At 41.8% G+C, this 15,566-nt stretch overlaps 1 protein-coding gene across 2 annotated transcripts in view; it reads left to right on the forward strand.

The window, feature by feature from the left end:
• mrpl1 (mitochondrial ribosomal protein L1) overlaps positions 1 to 15,289 on the forward strand; it is a 56,845-nt gene extending 41,556 nt beyond the window's left edge. For both annotated transcript variants that reach the window (XM_041201848.1, XM_041201849.1), the window contains 2 exons: positions 13,297 to 13,378; positions 15,075 to 15,289. In XM_041201848.1, the coding sequence (XP_041057782.1) occupies positions 13,297 to 13,378; positions 15,075 to 15,199 (207 nt within the window). In that variant the 3' untranslated portion in view covers positions 15,200 to 15,289. The remainder of the gene's footprint in view (positions 1 to 13,296; positions 13,379 to 15,074) is intronic.
• Positions 15,290 to 15,566: the final 277 nt, after the last annotated feature.

Genomic DNA, 15,566 nt, shown 5'->3' on the forward strand with positions numbered 1-15,566 from the left:
TATGCAAGTTCTGCAAGTCTGTGCAAGGTACCCAGGCTGCTCCCATAACGAACTCCCATCCTGAAAAATCCCAGGTGCCGAGGCTCTTCTGTACTGCAACCCGACTAAGTGGATGGTTGCTGGGTGACGAAGGCTATCTGTTGAAAAGGTGGCTCATGAGACCTCTCTGGCACCCAAGAACAGAGGCCAAGCAGCGTTATAATAGGTGTCATGCCTCCACAAGGGTGGTGGCAGATAGAACCATAGGCCTTCTCAAGATGCGCTTCCGATGCCTGGACAGTTCAGGGGGTGAACTGCAATATCTCCCAGAGCGGGTGTCACTGATAGTGGTTGCATGCCGCACTCTGCACAATCTGGCGCTGGCAAGAGGGGATCCACTGGGGAAAGAGGATGTTGATGCAGCTGCACAGAGCACATGTGATGAGTCCAGTAGTGAGTCAGAAGAGGAGCATGGTGAGGAGGATGCTGAGGGTGTGAAAGCAGACCTTGGTAACCTCCAGGGAGGCAGGGACACCAGAGGCACCTTGATCCAACACTCCTTCAGCTAGACTGCCAAATAAGAGCTATCCCCACCTCATGCCAGGGCTGCTGCCACCATCCTGGATCGTAGAAATTACCCTTTCCTTTGCCCCCAAAATATACTCAGTGCCTGTGCAATAAAGTTTCAAGCCACCCACATCCAGCATTACATACTGGTGTACTCTGCACCTACAAAATAAATGAAGCATACTCAGGCCAATAACACAAAAGCAAATGTAATTTAATGTTGGAACTCACAGGTTATTGAACAGAACAATATCTGGTGTTGTTAGTCACACCATTAAAAAAAGTAAAACAAAATGGGGGAACAAAAGATCACCCGTGACCAGTCCCTCTTGTGCTTAAGGTGCTTTAAACTTAAGTTTACGGGTGCTACGTCTAGGTGCTCCCCCTTCATTGGCACCGGCATTGGCGACAGCCTGCTCACTCTGCTGTCTTGATGGCCCTGCCTGGAAGGGAGAGGCCAGTGCCACGGCTGGCATCTCACCAGCTGCCGCAACTTCAGATGCCATGGTCACTGGCAGAGGGGCAGAGGAGCTGCTGCTGTCATCCAAAGCACCCTGAGAGGAGCCCGCAGAGACGACAAGCAGCTCGTGCGCCAACATGAGGTCACTGTGGACCTTCCTGCTTACCGTTGATGGATGGGCTCCTAGCTGGGAATCTGAGTGCCTCATCCATTTCACACATTGGCACTGACCACCTGAGGTCATTGCTTGTGTGAGGGCTTGCAGGTCTGAGCACAACCCCAGGTGCCCCTGATTCTGTTCCTGGAGCAGCCTTGCCATGAGAGTCGCCACTCTCTCCATGGAAGAGGCATTGCATTCGGCCATGAGGGTCAATGCAGTGCTCACTCCACAGGGATTCCTCCACAACAGAGACCATGGTACACATACCCTCTTGGATCTCCGCCAGATCCTCCCATACACTCCACTGTACATCCAACATCTGCTGCCTAATGGACAACTCCAGAGGCCCATCATCAGCCTTCGATTGAGCATCGTCCTGGTCTTCAGCTGTCCTCCAACTGCTGGCGCCCTGGGAGCTCTCTGCCTCCGCCTACACCTCAAGCGAGTGTGAAGTGCCCTTACCAATGTGCACCGAGATACTAGCCACTGAACTAACAGCCACTGAGCTGCTGGTATCTGTGCTGGTGCCTGGTTCAGAGAGTGGGTGTGACGCAGGGGCTTCTGGAGCATGGCTGTCCTCCAGTGTTAGGGGTAGCTCCTGGAGGTCCTGCGCTTGGCTGCTTGGTGGCAGATCTAAGGGAGAAGAAGGACATGTCATTAGTTTAAGTCATGACACTGTCACTGTGCAACCCAGGCACCCTGGTGAGACAATGGAGATCTGCATCATGGTGCCATCGTCTTTCAATGATCAATGAAGGATCCAGCTTGGAGGCTCACATCAATGTTGCGACTGCACAAGAAACTCTCACCTCAATGCACTGCACTTTTATCTTCATCCAACACCCCAGCCTCACTGCGGCTGGTTGATCGAGGTGCATGGCGTCTCTCAAGCTCCAAGGCCTCTTGTTCATACCTGGAGAGGATGAGGCGGCGTGGGGGTCCTCCGCCAGCCTGCGACCATTCAATATTGTTATGGGATGTCTTCTCCTGAAAGGACAGAGGATCATTGGTTAGTCCACTCTACCTGCAGCACCATTGCATTCTGGCCAACCCTACCTGAGAAGCATTTTGCAGGGTAGATCCGAGTCATGGCCCTCGAGACGCAAGGCACTCAGTCTGAGCAGCCAGGGCTCACCCCCTTAGCCAGCTCCAGCATGATTGATAGCTGGCACTCAGACTCTAACACCCCTGAGCTCCACGGGAGGGTGGCCACTTCAACACACTGATCCATGTCAACACAGTACTCACCTTTCCTAAGTGCAGCAGATCATTCAGGCACTTCCAGCACTGCACCCAGGTGCGTGGCACCACATCGTGGCTGCTCACCCAAGCTTCCAACTCCTCTCATGTCCCCTTTGTGAGGTGGGGTAGCCTCTTCCTCCCATCTCTGGGGACAAGGGTGTCCCTTCTGGCAGCCACACCTCCAGGTCTATATCTCGTGTCTACATCTCCGTTCGCAGCCATGTCACTGCTGCAACTTCCGACGTGGGCAGCCTCCTTGGGGCTGCCTGCCCCATTTTTGAACTGGCTGCTAGGTCACCATTGAATCCGGCAGCAAACAGATCCCTGCCCGCCCCTTCTCAGACATCCTACAGCCGGCGTTCACACTGGATGGGCCTTAATTGGCCCGCCAGCGTGAAATCGTGGTCGTGGCCCGATCACGGGTGGCAGTCGGCTTCCCGACCACTCCCGCTCATCCCTGCCGAGCCCACCAAACAAGGGCAAAATTCTGCCCTATTTAAAGATCAGAATATTAAGACTTATTCTAATTTTCTTACAATAGATGGCAAACACTACTGTCCATAGTACACCCATTTAATGCTTGAAAAAACATTCTTATAACTGAACAAAATTTGGAGTCAATAAATTGAAAGGGTTCTTACACTATAGAAGCACTAATTAAAGAAAAACCTGGGGCTTCGCTTGGGGAAAATTCATTAAATGAAGATTGGGACTGCTGTAGAGAAAATTAAACCGTGATTTGTGGGGAGGGGGGAGAATTAGCACTGACAACTGACTTTTCCTTCTTGTTACCACAAGCTATTGAGAGTGACAGAAGTGAGAGTACGAGACCAACCAGGCTGGCCGGCTGGTAAAAGTTGAGCGAGGCTTCTTAACAACAATCCACCAGCCAAGACAGCCATTTAACAAATTCTGGAGAAGAGTGGCACACTGTGGTGGCAATACTGCCATTAAACAGAAGGGTTTGCCAAGTAGAGCTAGTGACAGGAGCAGAACCCATACTACTTAAGTTAAACAAAGGAGCAAGGGTAACAGAAGGGTGAGTGTACTGGAAATGCCTTTAACAAGATACCTGCCATTCTCTGGTATAGTGCCACTCTATGGTGAATGTTGAGTTCTGCAGTGTGATTGACATAAGGGGCTTGAGTTCATGCAAGTTCATGATCTATCATCATGCAAGTATAGGTGACATAACATTATGCCCACAGCGTCACAAACATGGCAATACCATTAGAACATTGCTACCACTCCCTGTGTATAGTATATAATAAATAACATTTTGACTTTATTGAATCAGAAAATGTCGTTAGAGGAGTTAACAGTCAAATTCAGCATCACTTTCAGGATGTGCAGGTAGTATTTTTTTCCTTTCATTTCATAAAAGACCTGCAATTTAATTCATGATCCTGAGGTCACTTGATATAGATTTGTCACTCAGTAAGTTTGCCTGGAGGCTTTTGATCTATTGTTTCAAGATTTATAATTTATTTTGGATGTATCACAATGTAAATATCTATTTAAAAATCCCCTGAACTTTGAACCACCTACTGAGATCATGACAGCTGTTTCCTTTCACAGTAACTGTAGCAACTATTTGGTTACAGCTATTCAGAATGCACTTTGCTTGATGCAGTTATATGCAATCAGTTTATCATCCTTTCTTGTCTCAGCTCATTTAAATGAAAGCCTCAGAAGCTTGACAAAATGGAAAGGGGACTGATCTGTTTTGCTATCTTTGGAACTGTAGTTTGGCTGATAGTGGGACTATATGTCATTGTGTGCCTTTTACTTCTGTATTCAATTTGCTGCAAAGTGCAAAATAATAATCGCTGTGTGGAAAACCAGTCTCTGCCAACTGAGGAGCTTTCAGAAAATGTCTGACATGGACCATGGACAGATTAGATGAAGACTGTTTTCTCGTGTTTGTTGGGAAAAAAGAGGCACAGTGAGTTAAAACTCTGTGATACTGTACTCCTTGAATAGCATGCTAAAGAAATATACTTAAACACTAGTACACTGTTTTCCACTCTGGTTTGAAAACATTGGCATTTGAGATTGTGAAGACGTATTCAATGTGTGATTGTAAAAAGGATGCTGAGGTTCTTTAAGTCCATATTACAAGATGTCATTCATCAGCCCTTGGCACCTTAGAATGATTTGAATAATGAACTGGGAATATATTTTGATGTTGCTTGTGAGCCGTCGGTGTTTGAAAGGGATTATATTAACTTCATGCAGGCTGATCTGGTAGATTTTCTGATTACATTGTGGGATATTGATTTCTAGGTGTCTTTTATTTTACTGTGGATTTAAATTCAGCATATGTCTTTTTCATATTTAATGATGCAATCGTATTTGGGAAATGTGCACTAATTTACATAAAGCTAAAATTGTAGGTTTCTTTTCCAAAAAAGAAAAAGGCTTAGATTTAAGTAGAAACAAAAGCTTTGTCCAATGTAAATATGATGTCCAGTTAGACATTTTTAAAGAACACCAACAAGGTTGGAAATCTCTCCAAGATTAAAGTTGACAGTTATGTAATTCATCTTCATGAATTAAAAGGTAACTTTAAGTTTCAGATTTCCTGGTTAACGATAAATTTCAATTATGGTTAAGCCTTCTTAGTAAATAAGTTGGAGATGACATTATTTTCCACTTACTTCTGACCATGTTTATATATGTTAAACATTTATGTTTGACTTCCATAATAGAAGGAACCAAATACAGAACTGATGAAATGTTCAGTATCATTTTATGCATTTAGATATGCAAGATATTGCCATATTTTTGAGAGCTGATTTATTTTTTAAAAAGTGTACTTTGGGATCTTACTAAAAGATAGAAATGAATTTTAATATTTTATTTACAGTCTCTACAGACATGACATGATAAAGTGAGATACTAGGGTGAATCAGCTTTAATTTGATTAATTTAAATTGTGGAACAAAAACATCCCAGTTGGACTGTAAGCTACTATGAAGCCATGTTACAGAAGCAAACTGTCATAAATTGAACAATTTACATGCTAGACAGACATTGTAGTGAAAGCAAAATACTGCAGACGCTGGAGATCTGAAATAAAAACTGAAAATGCTGGAAAAACTCAGCAGGTCTGGCAGCATCTGTGGAGAGAGAAACAGAATTAATGATTCAAGTCTGTATAACTCTCCTTCAGAGCTCTGAAGAAGAGTTTTCCAGCATTTTGTGATTTTATTTCAGACATTGTAGTGAAATGCTTTTACTCTACTTTGACCAGGTGTATTAAATTCTTGCCAAGAAGGAACTCAAAGGATGGTAGGAGTCTGGAATTCACTGTCTTAAAATGTGGCAGAGGTGGAAACATACATCACGTTTAAAAAAAAACTTGGATACATACTTGAGGTGCCATAACATATGGACCAAGTGGAAGGTGGGATCAGACTGGACAGCTCTTTTTCAGCTGGCATGAACTCGATAGGCCAAATTGCCTCCTTCGGTGCTCTAAACCTTTCAATGTTTCTAAAAGCCAACCTGAAGTATTTGTGGCAAATGGCGGTAGAAGTCTATCCGCCTGGTAAAACTATGGGTTTGTTAGCAAAGTGTAAACCCCGTTGATTTTCTTAGTGCACTAGTTATAATGTTCATATTGCTCCTTGTTGTTAACTTTTGATTTGTCTTTTATTGAACACTGTTCGTTAAGGGTAATATTGAGATTTACTGTAAACTGTGAAGCCTGGCAATTGTTATACAAGTTCAGTAAATTAGACTAATTAGCATAAAAAGGAGATGACAAATACTGAAGTAAAAGTAGCAAATCCTGGAAATATGCAACAGATCCGTCAACATCTGTAAAGAGAGAAGACATTAACATTTTGGATGTCAATCTTTTGTCATAATAGTAAAGGGATAAATGTTAATCCATCTTTTCTCTTTACAGGTACTTCTTGACTTGTTGAGTTTTCACCATTTTTTGTTTTTCCTTGGGTTAGTTAAATTACCTTTTGGAAAGGAAGTAGAAAATTTGTTAGCAGGGTTTGCTATTTCAATTCATTTCAATTGGTGGCTACTAAATTGTTTTATCTACTTACATACTGCTGTGATTGTAATAGTCATTATAAATGGAGTTTGACAACTTGCAAATGATACAGAACAAAAATCTGGTATTTATTTTGCTTGCCCCACAACATTACTATCACACTTAAAATGACAAAAAAAAGTCATACTATGAGAGATTTACAGTTCTCCTGTGTAGCACCATTTATTGTTTCATTGTACTTTTATTAATAGTGCAAAGTGCTGCAGCAATTGATCATGTTAAAACTGGAAGCAAATGTCAATCATATAATGATCTAAATTTAGAAAATGGAAAAATATACAACACAAGAAGTGCTTTTACTTATATCAGTTAGCAGTGTCCATAATATTAGTTGATAAATTGATGGAACCGTGCCTGTTCCTGTTTCAGTATTGGCAGATAACAGACTTCTATTGGTACTATAACAAAGTAAATAAAATATAAAAATGCCAAAATGTGGCAGTAAATGCACTGTGTAGATATGAGAAACTTTTCATAGCACATCTTATAGTTAGTAGCAGATCGCCCTATATCATATAGTAAATATCTTCGGAACTACCCGGCTATGTAGAAAATTGCCCAAGTATGTCCTGTGTACAAAAGCAGGACAAATCCAACCCGGCTAGTTACCACCCCATCAGTCTACTATCCATCATCAAGATTGAAGCATTTGCTACAATCATCTGCCAGAAGTGCCAAGTGGGTGATCCATCTTGACCTCTTCCAGAGATCCCCAGCATCATAGATGCCAGTCTTCAGCCAATTCGATTCACTCCAAGTGATATTAAGAAACGGCTGAAGTTACTTGATACTGCAAAAGCTATAGGCCCTGACAATATTCCGGCAATAGTACTGAAGACTTCTGCTCCAGAAATTGCTGCGTCCCTAGCCAAGCTGTTCCAGTACAGCCACAACACTGGCATCTATCCAGCTATGTGGAAAATTGCCCAGGTATGTCCTGTACACAAAAAGCAGGACAAATCCAACCTGGCCAATTACCGCCCCATCAGTCTACTCTCCATCATCAGTAAAGTAATGGAAGGAATCATCAACAGTGTATCAAGCAGCGCTTGCTTAGCAATAACCTGCTCACTGATGCTCAGTTTGTGTTCCTCCAGAGCCACTCAGCTCCTGACCTCATTACAACCATTTGGCCACACAAGTGCCAAACAATGGCCATCTCCAAAAGGAGAGAATCCAACCGTCGCTCTTGATGCTCGATGGCATTACCATCACTGAGTCCCCCACTATCAACATCCTGAAGGTTACCATTGACCAGAAACTGAACTGGACTAGCTATATAAATACTGTGCCTACAAGAGCAGGTCAGAGGCTAGGAATCGTGCGATGAGTAATCCACCTCCTGACTCCCCAAAGCCTGTCCACCATCTACAAGGCACAAGTCAGGACTGTGATGGAATACTCCCCACTTGCCTGGATGAGTGCAACTCCCACAACACTCAAAGCTTGACACCATCCAGGACAAAGCAGTCCGCTTGATTACCACCAAACCCACAAACATTCACTCTCTCCACCACCGACGCACAGTAGCAGCAGTGTGTACCATCAACAAGATGCACTGCAAGAATTCACCAGGGCTGCTTCGTCAGCACCTTCCCATCCCACGACCACTACTATCTAGAATGACAAGGGCAGCAGATACATGGGAACACCACCACTTGGAAGTTCCCCTCCAAGTCACTCACCATCCTGACTTGGAAATATATCGTCATTTCTTCACTGTTGCTGGGTCAAAATCCTGCAATTCCCTTCCTAACAGCACAGGGGATGTACCTACACCACATGGACTGCAGCAATTTAAGAAGGCAGCTCATCACCATATTCTCAAGGGCAACTAGAGATGGGCAATAAATGCTGGCCCAACCAGCGAAGCCCACATCCCATGAATGAATGAATTTTTAAAAATTCACAAAATTTTCAACTCTGTATTGCAGTTTTGTGAAGATTTAAATATTAAACATGGTATGAGTATATATTTGAAATAATCTGCATTATTTTAGTAACCCTTTTAGGACATACTATGGTGATGGGCCATAATTTTATCATTAATTCGATCCAAATGTTAATATTTACACAGTTTTCTCTACATAACTCAACTCTCCTATTGTGAAGGCAGTAACTTATGCTGGAGTACAAACCTAAAGGGCTCCAGTATCCATTGTTCCATATGAGTGTTTCGAGTGAATGTTGACAGGTTATTCACCACTTGGAGGCATCACCCAGAGTTTGTACTTGTTTTCACATATCCTCGTGCATGCATCTCCTACAGATGTCACTGGAAAGCAATCTGAAAACCCAATAGGTCAGCAGCACATCAAGCATTGCATTTGCTCACTGGTCCCAACTTGATGTACTTTAATCGTTTTAAGCTCTTGGAGAAACCTGCAGAATCTGTGCACTTGAACTGTACCAGTAAATGTCTTGTGTGTAAATAGAGGCTAGAATCAGCAAATGTAAGATTTAAGATGATTTAATTTATACAGTATAAAACATTTAACACTGCACCATATGTTTATACAGTATTGTAAAAATCACTCCACGTTAAATGCAGGATAAGAATTACATGAGCATTGTGCATGATTGGGTATTAAGCCAGGGATGGATTGTAGTTTCTGTATGAACTCATCAAGCAGAAGTAATATTTATGTATATTTTTAACAGCCTTGCAAGGTTGTATTGACATAATTAAGGGAAAAATTTCCCCCCAGTTGTGGGGGGAAGTGCAGGAGTGGACGCGAGCAGGCGTGCCTCCAATCGGCGCCCCAGATTGGGGGCGCGCCACCATTTTACGTTGGTGGGCCAATTAAGGCCCGCCCAGCTTGACGTCCACCAGGAAGCGCTATGCATTCTCTGTGTGGGCAGGAGGGGGGATTCTCTCAGCCGGAAGTGCAGTCTTTCGCGCAAGCGCACGAAAGAGCGTACTGATCGCCCTGAGGCTAAGTGCTGCCTCAGGGAGATCGCCTCGGAATTAAAACTTTTAAGACAAATGTTTAAAAAATTTCCCTGACATGTCCCCTCATGTGACACTGTCACATGAGTTGGGACATGTCCATTGCTTTTACTCGAACCTTTATTAAATATTTAAAAACCCTCATGAAACCTCATCCTGCCAATGGATGAGGTTTCATGTTTTTTCTTAAGCCTGCCCGGGCTCCCAGTCTGCCCGCCGTCCCTAAGGTTGGATGGGCCCTGTCAATTATCTAATTTTGTTTAATAATGGCCTCAATAGGCCGTTGACAGGTCGGCGGGCGCACATGTGCGCCCCTGCCAATCTGAAAATGGAAATGACGTGGGGTGACGTCGGGAGTTCTGCCTGATGTCATCCCGTGTCATTTTACGCGGCAAAGGCATTGTGGTTAAAATCGTAAAAGATCTTAGGGGAGGGTCTCCCATTCAGCGAGCGGGCCCCGCTCCCGCTCACCAACCGGAAGACCCTCCCCTAAGATCTTTTATAATTTTAACTACAATGCCTTTGCCACTGTCTTGTGGAGACTGGTGGTTGACAAAGAGATGTATAGTATACTCAATCAGGACCAAATTAAAAAACAAATTGATAACTAAGGCTTGGTATCTGGGATGAAAAGGAATTTGACCTTCAACTGAATTCACTGGGCCCAGAATCGGTGAATAACTCTTTGCCAGCTGCCAGAGCCAAAACAGTGTGTGTGGCTGAAACTGGAGAGTAAACCTAAAAACTGATCACTTTTGCAGGAAAGTAAACGTGCATATTTCCTTGGTATATCAGCTAATCACCGCCATAGTAATGTACCAATCCTCTTTCATCAAGGCTGATACAGTAATTTTATTAATTACATACGTTAAGACAACTTCTTTGCACTTTTAGATCTGATAACTCCTGCAAGTTACATTTCCCTGCTTTTAAAAATACAAATAACTGAGAGGAAAGAATGAAAGAATCTGAAGTTTATTATAATCTTTGTAACCATTACATTTTAAAGGGAATTCTGACAAGATTATTTTCAATGACCTAAAGTAAACATCATAAAGTATTAGCTTATGCTCTTCTTCCTACACAAACACAAGCAGAATTATATCTTTTTATATTTCATTTAATTTTTTTTTCCACCAATGAGCAGTGATGGAAGTTGCTATTACTGACATAGAATTATAGTAAAATGGAAGAAAAAGCATGGGAAGCGTTTGACTGAGCTAAGCATAGTGGATATTATAGAACTGAATTGCATTATTGTAGATAGCTGATGGCCAAATGTTACTCCTCCTTCCTTGTCTCTGTCATTATGACAAAACATAAGTGTATATGTTATTTCTTTGACAAAGAAGGGATCCAAACCTCCTGTGTAATGGGGATTATTGTGTGCAGTTTTGGACTCCTTATTTAAGGAAGGATGTAAATTAGTTGGAGGCAGTTCAGATTTATGTGATTGATACCTGAAATTAGTGCGTTGTCTTATGAGGACAGGTTGGTGATATGACATGGCAGGTGATGTGTGTCAGGTGGACCAAATCCATAAGGGAAACTTGGCCACTCTAATACAACATTTTTGCAATTTGTACTTATTATGAGAACATTTGGGCACTAAATTCAGAAGTAATGAATCCATTAACGCCTTTAGAGATTTTAAAAACTAAGTTAAAACATTTATTAACAAAATAAAAGATTTCAAATACATATATAAGATTACAGCTACTTAATATAACAAATCCCAAAGTTCCTAATTAAACTGACTCCCAACTATACACCTACTGTAAGGCAACAGTCCAAAATAGATTTTAAATTCAAATAGCAAGTTAGCAATTTTATCACAGCACCCACTCAGCAGTGGAATTCCCAAAGCTTTTCTCCAAATGTAGTTACTGGACACAGCAGACTTTTGCAAAAATGGCTGAAGGCCTCCCCAAGGCTGTTTTACACAATCCTCTCAGATCTTACGTGACCCCCCAACATAACCTTTCATTCCTCTTTAAATACATCTGTCTCTCTTTAATCTGTAAATTCCATTGTTCTATATGTCTTTGGAACTTTACTTTTCCCAAAATATAAAAATCTTTCATGTTGCCAATGTGGTCAGCACCTTTTGGGAAAAATAAACATAGTCCAGGATTTCCTGTTTGGTGAGCAGGGGGTGGGGCCCGCTTGCCAACGCATAAAATGATGCGGGATGTTGTCGGAACTCCCGACGTCACCCTGCCTCATTTTAATTTTCGGGTCAGCGTGGGCTCAGCCACATCAGCTGTGCACCCTCCGACCTGTCAATGACAAAGTAATTAATGTAATTAGTGGACCTGCCCGTCCAACCTTAAGGTTGGCGGGCAGGCCGGGAGCCTTGGCGGGCTTTTGGAAAAAGCATGAAACTTCATCCACGGGTGGGATGAGGTTTCATGTATGTTTATAAATTTTTTTATAAAAGTGAAAACTGAAAGTGATGGACATGTCCCAACTCATGTCGACAGTGTCACATGAGGGGACATGTCAGGGAAATTTTTTTTTCTGTTTTTAACATTTTTAAATGTATAGCCGGTCACCCTGAGGCAGCACTTAACCTCAGGAAGATGAGTATGCTCTTTCATGCACATGCGCGAAAGAGCGCACTCTCTGCTCAGGGAATCCCCGCCGCCCGCACAGGGAGGTCATAGCACTTCCTGGCAGACGTCACGCTGGGTGGACCTTAATTAGCCCACCCGCATAAAATGGCAGTGTGCCCCCGATTGGGGGCGCTAATCAGAGGCGTGCCTGCACATGCCCGCTCCTGAACTTCCCCCCCGACAGGGGGAAATTTCTGCCCATAATAACCTTGCCCTGTTTAAAAATCTTGTTAGTTGTAAACCTCCTACCACCCCTTTGAAACCCAAACAACTCCTTCAATGATCTAAAAATGCAAATTTCCTTCACGTCCTACATGCTAAGACCTCATTCATGTTTACTCATTAGCATTTCAAATGCCTTTTACCCCAACTTCTTTTGATAATTTCAAGTTTGCAGCCTATCTGACTAACTTAATTAAATCACAGGCAGAACCATCTACCCTCACGCCTATAAACTTACTTTATAATAAACCACAATAATATTATGAAACTTATTATATCTTCCTGACATTGGACAGGCTGGGCTTGTTTCCACTAGGTTTTAGAAGAATGAGGGCTGACTTGCTTGAGGTATATAAGTTCTGAATGGTCTTGTCAAGGTGGGCTTGGAAAGTATGTTTCCTCTTGTGGGTGAGTCCAGAACTAGCGGACATTGTTTTAAAATTAGGGGTCACCCTTATAGGACAGAGATGAGGGGAAATTTTTTCTCTGAGGGTTGTGCGACTTTGGAACTCTCTGCCTCAGAAGGCGGTGGAGGTGGGGTCACTGAATATTTTTAAGGCGGAGGCAGATAGATTCTTGTTAGGCAAGGGAATCAAAAGTTATCGGGGATAGAAGGGAACATGGAACTCAAAACACAGACAGATCAGCCATGATCTTATTGAATGGAGAAACAGGTTTCGGGAGCTGAATGGCCTACTTCTCCTTTCTCGTATGTAAAATCTTGAATGTTGCAGGGGATTTAAGTTTAGAGTAAGTTGCTGACGTTGGGTAGGTATCATGGCTGTGGAGGCGATTTGAAAACTAGGATGGAGCAGACAGAACACGAGGGAGAAGCACTGAAGAAAATGAATGCTTGACGAAAACAGAATAGAAAAAGTTGGCAATTTATACAATATAAAATAAGCCAGCAGATTCAGCAGTAAGAGGATATAGCACAGTAAATTCAGTCAGTTGCAGATCATTCTGGTTATGTGTATTGTGATCTCAACTGCGTAGCTTTTTGTCAGCTATTCTGTTGTTTTTCAGCTGGATATGCCAAGGGAACATATTGCTGCTAATGTTGCCGCAATTATCAAGGATGCTTGTACACAAAGACCAGTGAGTTTTGGTGAGTAATACTGGTGTACTGTTTTTTTAACATACGCATCTGGAATCTTTTGGAGAAGTAAACCAGACATCATCCACATGATAAGATAAATCAAAAGTTGGGGGAGAGAAGAGGGATGCAACCTGCACTAAGACCATACAAATACTATTTCACTTTTCATTCTTAGGGCTGTTGTTGGAACCTAGTTAGAAATTTAGATCCTGATTGAATGAGTTTAGTGAATCTCAGCCCAGTTCTTACCAATTTGTGTGGTGAGCCCCACACCAAATATGTTACAGCTAGTTTTCTTGAGTAAGACTACAAGGATGACAAAAGTGAAAAGAAAAGGACTTATATTTATATGGCACCTTTCATGACCACCAAACATCTCAAAGTGGCCTACAGCCAATGCAGTACTTTTCTGAAGTCAAGTTACTGTTACAATGTAGGAAATGTAGCACCCAATTTGTTCATAGCAAGCTCCCGCAAACAGCAATGTGATAATGACTAGATAATCTGCTTTTTTGTGATGCTGATTGAGGGATATATTGGTCAAGATACCAGGGGATAACTTTCCTGTTGTTGTTCTACTGTTGTGGATCTTTTACATCCATCTGAGGGCAGACGGGGCTTGGTTTAACATCGCATCCGAAAGACAGTACCTCTGACGGTGCAGCACTCCCTCAGAACTGGAATGTCAGGCTTGATTTTTGTGCTCAAGGTCTAGAGTGGGATGGGGAAATACATTCAGGTAATTTTCAATATTTGCACTTAATATGCATCAAAGCAGATTAGTGAGGGCTATTGTGACATGGGAACACTCAGTACAACAAAAATTCATCAATTTTCCTCTCCCTATTCTAACATTTATTCCAATTATATAATTTCTACTGCCACACCTAATTCAGCACAGATCAGGGAGACAATTGGGAGCTTCAAAATGTTTTTGCTGTATGTGTGTAATTTTTTAAAAAATTAAAATCATGGCTCCCCAGTTATGGCAACTAAGAGCCAGAAAGCTCCTTGTTTGCTCCCTGGTGTGTGCTGAATTAGCAGTACTGGTAGTAGAAATGATGTAATAGGGAGAGGAGAATTGATGAGTTTTTGCTCCAGACTGCTATCCAGCAACCTGCTGACATACATCTATGGGTATTGCATTCAGACAATATCGGGTTTATTTGTATCCCATTCAGTGGTAATGTTTGAAGTGAGGGGTGGCCATAACCATGACAGGTTTACACAGGAAATTTCCATTTTAATCATGGACATAGGAATTTGGTACGAAGAAAGTGGGCAAATACATACAGATGTGAGATGTTAACATAATATGGCAGAGAAAAGCGACAAGTTTACAGGTCAAAAGGAAAATAGACCACATAATTCAAGAAAAAACATGCTTAAAGAGAACAGACTTCCAGAATTCCATTATTCGTTTTTTAATTACCAATGATCAAATAACTCAATTGAACAAAAAAGTATACCACAAAGAAAGATGTGAGTTAACTTGCAGTAAATCCGACTACTTTAAAGATTATTCTTCCTACTAAGTCCTTTGAATTGAGTAATTTAGAAAATATAATCATTGTAAATTTGCAATTTTATCTTTTTGTACATCCTGGGTTTAGTTTTGTATTTAGGCAATTGTTAGTTTTTCTGTTCTATTTTTTGCATAAACAGTTTAAGCTAGCAGATGTTTTCTACTTTTTTTCTTTTTCAGGACCATTTGTTGAAAGAGCTATTATTTGCAGTGCTACTAGTGAGTCTTTACTGTTCAATGTAGGACCTTTCCTTCCTCAAATAACAGAAGAAAATGAAAAGGAGAATCAAAATGTCAATAATTGACCATCGTATTATTACGCACAGATGCACTGCCTATTGCCATTTTGTGTCCATATGGTATATTGTAATGCAATAAAAAGCATGTGAAAGGAATGAACAAGTTGTTTTGTCATCACTGCTTAAACAGGAGTTGTGTACACTGAAACCTAATCAAGTAAACAATCAATATGCATCCTGTTAATGTCATTTAAAAGGAATATTTGCTGTTGCATAGATACAGTCCTCATGTTTGTCAGTGAGCATGATTGGATAATATTTTCTCAACATAGCTTGTTACTAGCTTTCACATACTGTCCGCAAAAACCTGGATGTCTCCAATGTCCCATTTTACCAGACCTTGTACGTTCTCCTTTAAAATGCTGTCATAATT

This window comes from Carcharodon carcharias, chromosome 1 (assembly GCF_017639515.1).
Source record: "Carcharodon carcharias isolate sCarCar2 chromosome 1, sCarCar2.pri, whole genome shotgun sequence".
NCBI classification, from domain to species: domain Eukaryota; kingdom Metazoa; phylum Chordata; class Chondrichthyes; order Lamniformes; family Lamnidae; genus Carcharodon; species Carcharodon carcharias.